The following is a 9435-nucleotide window of genomic DNA, read 5'->3' on the forward strand; positions in this document are numbered from 1 at the left end:
AAATCATTTGCGTGTGCATTTTCTACTATATTCCTTATTAGATTTTTGTTTTGTTTTGTGTTTCTAATACGAAACTGTCAATTAACTTGGGACAACAAGTCCTAATAGTCAAATATATAGTTTTGTTAAGGAGTTAAAAATACATAAATGTGCATTTATTGTTATGTTTATAAATTGTGATTGTTTTATACCACTTTGTTTATCAAATCAAATTGAACTTAAACAATCAGAATATTAAGATTAACAAAGTGAAGAGTCATGGCAAAGTGTGAGATGAAAAAGAATGTGACAATTTTGATGATGATTGTCATACCCCAATTTTTGACCTAAGATACAACTGACACGCGTCGTTTAATTGTGATCAATCTCTGATTTTCAGTAATAAAATTCGGCAGAGAGGTATTTTAAAATACCTCATTTTAGTTCCGAGTCAAGCCCTCATCTCTCTATTTTTATTTTAGTCTTTATTTCCATCTTTTTTTTTTAAAAATTTCAATTTCAACCTTTTATTATTTTAATTAGTCATTATTTCTTTTCATTTTCTTTTTAAAAGTTACTACTTTTTTTTGGTCTTTATCTCTTTTGTTTGTTATTTTTATTTTTGAACATTTTCTTTTATTCTTAATTAGTTCCTTTTAGTATTTATCTCTTTTGTTTATTATTTTATTTTGTCCGAATAATGTCCAAAAAGTAGTCCTGATACAAACACAGCTATCACACGCCTCAAGCCATTCCAATCCAGTTCAGTCCAGCCTCATCTGCAACATAAACTCAGGAACAGATGCAGTTCATTCTCCCCCAAGCCAAGGCATTCAGTTGCTTTTGGAACCCTAATGCTAGCACTATAAAACCAGCACGGTATAACACACAAGGGGGGCGGACTTTCATAGACAAATCAAAATTCCAAGGGGCCGATTTTCACACAATAACCTGCAAGCAACACACGTACAACCATAGGAAAGATTCACAAAAATATTCACCAATAATCAGAGGCGCACCAAACCAACATCCATCACCTACAAGGTTACAGTCACGACACCCAAAACCTCAAGGCCAAAGACCAACACGAAATTAACACTAACAGGACCCTTTTTTTTACAATCCAAAACCGGTTTCAAACAAAAGTAGTAACGCAAACCATCAACAGAAACAAATTCATCAAAAAAACCAAAGCATCCCTCAAACCCAATCGAAAAACACCATCAGTCCTCAAAACCGACACACATACAGAAGGAGAAGGATCACGCAAATCATACAAAGACGCTATCAAGTCCGAACCGCACAACAGTGACAAATCCGTCCAGAACTGAACACCACAGGACCATTTCCGCAACAAGGGATCGCACCATCAATCAAAAAGGTAGTAATTTTATTTTTTTGTAGATCTAGGGTCGTATATTTAGTATTTGGAGATTTTAGGTCAATAAAAGAGTAGAGGAAGGAAAGACAAGTAGAAAGGGTAGAAAATTTAAGTTTTAGGGTTCCGGCGTGGTAGCGCCGCCGTACCGGCCGGCGAACCACCGCCGGAACCACCACTGATGCCGTCGGAGAAGATGAACGTTGAGGGAGGAGAGGGAACAGAATAGAGAGAGGCGTGAGAAGGATATGAGAGAAGGAGAGAGAAATTTGTGGAAAAATGAAAGGAAAAGGCTGTACAGCCTATTTATAAACCACAATATTCCCATACCTGCGTGCCTACACTTTTAACGTGTATTTGCGCCCCCAAGACCCCTTTGATCAGGATCAAATGGTCCTGGTTAACCCCTTAGGCCCACACGCCTATCTCCTCTCTGAAGCCCAATCTGTCCTTTTTAATTTTCACACTCCCCGCCTACTGTCTGCACCCCCCATCCCTGCATTTTGTTCATTTTATTTACTCTTGCATGCATATTTAATTCCTCTTGCATTTTTAATCTCTTTTGCATTTAATATTATTAGGCTAGGCTGCATATATATCATTCATTCATCTATTGCATATATATTTATTTTGTGTCATTTATTCCTCATCATATGGAATTTAGAATGTATATATAGGTTTGATGTAAATAATTCATGCATATTTATTTTCTCGCATATTTTAGAATGTGTAATTAGGCCTCGATGTAAATATTATTATGCATATTTATTTTCTCGCAGACCATAGCATGTATCCTAGGTTTAATGTAATAGTTAGGTGCATGTGTGCGTACGTGCGTGTATGCCTTTCTTTATGTCGCTAGATTAGGTAAAAGGTCCTCGTGGTGGCCCAATGCCACCGTAAGGTCCCTACGCTTTTACTTTTTTATGCTCCGTTAGTTTAATTTTATTCTAGTTATTCAAAAACAACAAAAAACATGCAAATAAGCAAAAATCACAAAAATATTTTCTTAAATAAACCTTGATCTTAAATCAAGTGACGTTTTTTTTTTATTTTCTTTCCTTAATCAAACTTCAATCAATTTAATCATATTGTGTTATACTAGAGCTGTCAAAACGGGCCGGGCCTTACGGGCCGGCCCGAAAGCCCGAATTAAATGCAGGGCCTGGGCCGAAAATTTGGAGCCCGAATCAATTCAGGGCTTTTTGGCCCGGCCCGAAAAAGCCCGGAGCCCGGTAGGGCTAGCCCGGTCGGGCCGCGGGCGGCCCGCAAGCCCGCCAAAAAATACAATTTTTTTTTTTGTCTTTGTGTGTATATGAAATTCAGTTCTTAGTTCTCACACAGGCGCCAGACAATACCATCTTCGCAAGCTCACTCACGTCTCAGAATTAATATAAAATAATATCCAGTCAATTGAGAACCCTTTTTTTTCGTATTAATGTTAGTTTTTTTTTTTTTGGTGACATTAGATGTGCAAAAGTGCAACACTTATAAACTTCAACTGTTCAACATCACACTCATGTTAATTACATCCAAGTGATTGCCTCGATATTTCATTTTCAACTTATTTTAATAAAATTATTTTTTGATTTTTTTTAAAAAAAAAAAAAAAAGATACGGGCCAGGGCCGGCCCGTTAGCCCGGGAGCCCGTGCAGGGCCGGGCTCGGGCCCCAATTTTTCAGCCCATATTCGAACCGGGCTTTTTAGCCCGGCCCTAAAAAGCCCGTTGCCCGACCGGGCCGGGCCTAAACGGGCCGGGCCGCCCGTTTTGACAGCTCTATGTTATACCCTAATTTTGGACCTAAAAATACTAATTCAATTCTTTTTTGCATTACATGTCATTTGAACTGTCTCTGATCAATTGCATTTCTTCTCTGCATTTTATTTCAATATTACTTGCAAAATTCACATGGAAGGGTATTTTAGTCATTTCCTATGTCAAAATTTCTTTCAGTCTTTTAAAATTGTTTGAGTCTTTTTCAGTTGGTTAGAATAAGTCTCTGTTTCATTCTATGTCAAAATCCATTTTAAAAAATTGCATTTGAAGTCATTTTGAGTCAGTTTTGCCCCTAGGGGCATTTTAGTCTTTTCAAGTGTCAAAGCTCTGTTCAAATCTAAAAAATTGCCTCTGAGTCTTTCAAGTTGGTTTAAATAAACTTTTGTTTCGATTCCCTGTTAAAAATCATTTTAAAGTTGCATCTGAGTCATTTTTTGGCCGTTTTAGCCCCAGGGGCATTTTGGTCATTTCACACGAAATTTTGGCAGAGAGGTTACTTTAAAGTACCTCATTTAGGCCATTGGTTCATTTTAGTCCGTTTTGTCGCTTTTAATCGTTTCACTTTACGTTTATTTCCAAATTACGTTTTTTACCCATTCTATTATTAATTATTGTTAAAGTCTTTTTTTGTCATTTTTTGCATTTCAGTCCTTTATTTTTAGTTATTTGCAGTTTGGTCCAAAGTTTGTTAAGGCCAGTGCCACGTGTCGTTCTTTCATTTGTCCAGTTTGTTAAGTCCAGTGCCACATGTCATGTTCATATTGGTCCAGGCAGTTACACATCAGCTATAAAAGCTGACTCAAAAGCCAAATCATCACAATTCACTATTCATTTTGCCACATCACACAAAAACAGATTTCCACTTTTCTCTCTCTAAAATTTTGGATCAAAATCACAAAAACCTCAAGAACACTATGAATCTCACATGATTTTTCTCATGAACATTCAAACATTCATGAACACAAAACTACCCAAGAATCATCACAAATACACAAAAAGTCTCAAGAATCATCACAAATTCGTGATATAACACGAAACCGAACCGGAACCGCAAGAAGTGAACCGGCCGAACCGGACTCGAACCGGCCGAACCGGTCCAACACTACAAGGCCGCGGCGGTTGTTTGGAAAAAGAGGAGGAGCTCGCGGCGGTTGTTTGGAAAAAGGGGAGGAGCTCGCGATTTTGCACCGGCGACGGAAGAGAAGCTTAGATCGGAACCGTTTTCGTGAAGATCAAGAGGTAAACAACTTCTTCCTCTTTTCTTTTTTCCATTTTTTGTGTCAAAAATTTTTCAAACTTCAAAGCTAGATCTACTCCGATCGGTACCTTATTTTGAAAAACTAAGCTCGGATCCGTAACAAGCATGAAAATGGATGTTTAAAACTATAAAAAAAATTGAATCCGAGCTAAAAAATATTCCGACGCGGCGGTGCCGCCACCTCGCGGTGGTCGGCCACCGCGCCGGAGAAGGGGGGGCCGATCGGAGAAGAAAGGGAGGAAGTGCAGACCTTCTCTCTCTAAAATGTTTTAGAGAGAGAAGGAAAGAGGAAAAATGAACCCAAAACCGGTTCAAAGCCTTATATAGGCCTTTGAACCGGTTCGACCCGCTCCAAACCCGGCCTGTTTGTTTTTGAGCCCAGTTTCCATGCTGTTGCTAGGCACACCCCCCTGTTTCCTGCATCTCATGCTAAAAACTGCTATATACACCCCTGCATGCTTATTTTTGTACTATAAAATTCCTAAAAAAATTCCTATGTGTTCTTGATCATTTTCTTGATATTTTTGTGATGTTGTCATGTGTTAAATCTTGATTAAGAAATGTGTGGTATTTTCTTGTCAATTGTTTACTATTTTTTGTTAAAAATTGTGAAGTTCTTATATGTTTTGTGTCTAAAAATTCTTTAAAAATTCTAAAAATTTTCATACACATTTCTTGGTAGTTTTGTGGTATTTTTGTAATGATTCTAGCCTATTGAAAATTGATAAAAATATATGTGGAGTTTTCTTGTGATTTTATGTTACTTTTTGTTAATTTCTTGTGAAATTCTTGCATGTTCTTGACCCTAAAATCTTGCTATGGTATATTGACCCTTGGTGTGAGAGTTTACAATGTGTATGCCTCTGATTTGGTGTTATCCTTTACTGTTTTGGAGTTTGATTTGTTGGCTTCGTGTTTTACAAGTTATGTGAATATTTCTATGCAAAAATAAGGTGTAAAATGTGCCCAAAAGTGTGTCATAACTCTTTATTTGAATATGTGCCTATAATTACCACATTGTGGCTGCAATAAAGTCTCTTGAAAAGTGCTATGATGAGGGAATTATAGGTCATGTGCATATTGAGAAGTTATGGTAAATTTTTAGTATATTTTAACACTTTATCCTTGTTGATTTTACCACTTTTGTTTAACACTTTCTTGCCTTATTTCTTTATCCTATTGCATCTTGTGATACTAACCCTTTCATTTCATATTTCATACATTCCATAAGCATTTCAATCTCCATCTCACATTCTTGGTTTTTATCTTCCTACACTTTAAACTTTGCCAAGAATTAGAATGTAAACACTTAGGATTTCTTGTACTTTACTTTTATGCAATTTCAATTTCTTGCAAGACCATAGAATGTAATTAGGGCATGATGTAATAAGGACAATGGACTCTAATAATGTACACCGACACAAGCACCGACACATGCACACACATCACTTTAGATATATAGCTAGAATATGCATGTTTAGATGTATGTCTAGGATTGTATGTTTAGATGAATGTTTAGGCTTTATACTTAGAAAAAATCATTTTCCAAAAAACTTGAACAAACTTCACTCAAATCATTTTCAAAATAAACCTTGGGATCAGAATCCCATTGAATTTTCCTTTTTCATTTTCTTAATCAAATTTCAATGAAAAAATAATCATACTTGACTTCTTTTGCAAATGACTAATTCAACCCCACTTTTTACAATCTCATGCCCTTGAGGCCTCTTTCTATTCTTCAAACTCCAATTTTCAAACTTAAAATCAACCAACAAAAACAAAAACATTTTTTTGAGAGAGAACTACGGTGGATTTGATCTCTTAAACGGGTACGTAGGCAAGGAACAAAATTACTTCAATTCAAATAAAATAAAAATTCAAACACATTCTTCTCCCTCCAATTCTTCACTTAGTAAACTCTTAGGTGTAAATATTATTTTCAAATAGCATTTAAAAATAAAGCGCGCGCGTAGAAATTAAAGACGGTTCCTATAGGATACTATAGTCGTTATGGGTGCCTAACACCTTCCCGTAGCGAAAACAACTCCCGGACCTCGATTCTCAAGGGTTTTGCTTACTTTTTTCCCTTCCCAAGAAAAAATAAGATATCACCGGTTTAAAAGGTTCAAACGTAATCAATGTTTGACACCCGAAAACCAAGATAAAACATATTGCAAGTCATTTTTCTTTAATATAGAAAATACAAACATATTCATTTTGCCACTTGGCTTTTCATTTTAAAACCTTTTTCAAAAACTAATAAAAAACACACAACCAATCAAACGTCAGTTTCAACCCCGAACTACGAGGTTTTGATCCCTCACGGGTACGTAGGCAGAGGACACTCGTCCTTCCAAATCAATAAAATGTAGATAATTAGGTCCTCCTTTTTTTAATCACTTAAAATTCCTTTTTTTTCAAAATAAGCAAGTTATAGCACATTATTTAAATAAAACTAAAAGGTTCCCGTAGAGTACTACGGACATAAAGGGTGCTAACACCATCCCTTTATGTAACCAACCCCCGGACCCCCAATTTAAATAAATTTTTTCAAAAGTCGTGAAATAAATTTAGTGAGTCAATAAGCTAATCAAATAGCCTTGATCTCCGAAAGATGACGCGACAGAAATGGCGACTTCATTGGGGAACCCCTAAGAGGGTTGAGCCTAACTTGGCTTTATTTAATTTTTGTGCTATAACTTGCTTAAAAAACAAAAAATAAAAGATGGAAATATCTGTATATATGTTCTCCCTTCTTCTTCCTTCCTTCTTCTAACGTGAGTGGTGAGATAAGTCCTACACCCGGACTTGTGAGAAATTTAAGATAGGACGGTGGTATAATCATAGTGCCTTGCCAAGAGTGAATTTTGGTTTGTGACACATGTGATAACCCCACTCAACTGAGGGATCTTGGAAGTATACTATGTTGGCATGAGTATTCGTGTTTGGCATGTTATTTTCAAGTGACTGTCGAAAGTTGAGGACCTTTAGTTACCTTTAACCCCTCTTGACCTTTTTAGGACGTGGTGCGGTGGCTAATCATGAGTAATCTTGGTTTAGTTGACACGCGATACCACACTCAGACGAGACTTTCTTACGAATATTATTGGAACGGAAGTATTTCCGTAACCTGATAGTGTTCGGAAGTGGTTGATAACTCTGGAAACTTGGTAGAACCCGTGATACAGGTACATTTGAAAACCATAGTCCTTACCAATGACGTTTTTACCCTTGACTCCATCATTATGGGCCCAACCTCACTGTGTTTTCACCGTTTGTGTAGCATATTCATGCATACATGCATTCATTCATAAAACTTTCTTTTCCATCATCAAAATATCGAAGGACTTATATGAACTTTTTTCTTTTGTAAACATCATAGATGGAAATTCCTACAAGAAACACTAGGAAGTATACTTTCCAGAAGCCAGATGTGGCTAAATTAAGGGAGCTAGGGAGGAAGGTAGCTAGCCAGGATGATTTTCGCGAACTTCATGGGAAACTGCTGGATATCCTCAAGGTAGATGTTACAAAAGGAGTCTTGGAGACTTTGGTTCAATTTTATGACCGTCATTGTCACTGTTTTACTTTCCCAGACTATCAGCTTGTCCCTACACTAGAAGAGTACTCTCATTTGATCGGTATAACCGTGCTTAACAAAGTACCTTTCAGCGGCCTTGAACCCAATCCCAAAGCCACAACCATTGCTAAAGCCCTCCATCTTGAAGCCTCCATCATAAGAGATAATCTTATTGTCCAAACCAAAGGGGGTCCCTCAGGTTTCTCCACTGATTTCCTCTACGATCAGGCTTCCATTTTTGAACAGTCTGGCGCCAACCATGCCTTTTACTCTGTCTTAGCCTTACTTATCTATGGTCTTGTGCTTTTCCCGAACATCCCTAATTTTGTTGACATCCGTGCCATCCAAGTTTTTCTTACCAAAAACCCCGTCCCTACTCTTCTAGCAAACACCTACCATTCCATCCATGATCGAACTCTTGCAACTCGTGGAGCTATCCTTTGTTGTGCACCTTTACTCTACAAATGGTTCGTCTCTCACCTACCTCAACCTCGCTCTTTCATAGCCAACCTTGAAGGTGCTCCCTGGTCTAAAAAAATCATGGCCTTGACAACAGCTGATATAGTTTGGTACCATCCAACCTGGGATGATGGGACAGTCATTATCAGATGTGGTGACTATCCCAATGTACCCCTCATTGGTATGGAGGGAGGAATTAGCTACAATCCCGTCCTTGCCCGACATCAATTGGGATACCCGATGAAGATACAACCAAGTAACCTTGCTTTAACCAATGAGTTCTACTGCAATGACAGTAATCACCTAGGTAAAAGGGATGAATTTGTGCAAGCTTGGCGGAGCATTCACAGACTTAACAGGAACCAACTCGGAAAAAGGGATAACTTTCTGCATGGATCTTACATTCAGTGGGTCATCAGTAAAGCTATCCAGAATCAGATGCCTTACACGGTACCGAGGCTCGTATCCGCAACAATTCCATCTTCATCATTACCTTTACCCTCTAAGACTCTGGGAGAGCACCAAGAACGATTGGCTGATAAAGACCGAGAAATTGCCACTTGGAAAAGGAAATATGACGAGGCTATGCTCATGATGGAAGATAAAAAGGAAGAAATAAGGAAGCAGGAAAGTGTGATTCTCAAATTAGGGCAACAGGTGATTGAGAGAGATGATCTACTCCAGGAGAAGGACAGGCTGCTTAAAAAGCATATCACTAAGAAGCAGCGCATGGATTCCATGGATTTGTTTGACGGTCCACACTCAGATTTTGAGGAGTAATCCACTACAAGAGCTCAAGAGTTTCCTAGATGTTTCACCACTTTATGTTATTTTCTAGCTTTTTGTGATGAACTTTGGAGTCTATCCCTTGGCTCAGTTTTGTTAGAAGGGAATTATCGTGCAGTATTTTAATTAGTTAATGAAATTTTCAATTATGATGTTTACAAATTTGCTTTTATAAGTCCTTCGGTAAATAAAAAAAATGTGTCTATTTTTGTATAAG

At 37.5% G+C, this 9435-nt stretch overlaps 1 protein-coding gene across 1 annotated transcript; it reads left to right on the forward strand.

Moving 5' to 3' along the window:
* The first annotated feature begins 7775 nt into the window (after window positions 1-7775).
* LOC146946085 (uncharacterized) lies at window positions 7776-9212 on the forward strand. Its single transcript, XM_085748143.1, has one exon. It carries the CDS (start codon window positions 7776-7778, stop codon window positions 9210-9212), a length of 1437 nt encoding a protein of 478 aa, XP_085604269.1.
* Window positions 9213-9435: the final 223 nt, after the last annotated feature.

Source organism: Medicago sativa, chromosome 2 (genome assembly GCF_051527215.1).
Source record: "Medicago sativa cultivar Bolivia chromosome 2, Bolivia_mono, whole genome shotgun sequence".
Taxonomy (NCBI): domain Eukaryota; kingdom Viridiplantae; phylum Streptophyta; class Magnoliopsida; order Fabales; family Fabaceae; genus Medicago; species Medicago sativa.

Bases quoted from the DNA above. Each gene is read 5' to 3' on its own strand.
- LOC146946085 (XM_085748143.1), top strand. From the start codon at position 7,776: ATGGAAATTCCTACAAGAAACACTAGGAAGTATACTTTCCAGAAGCCA.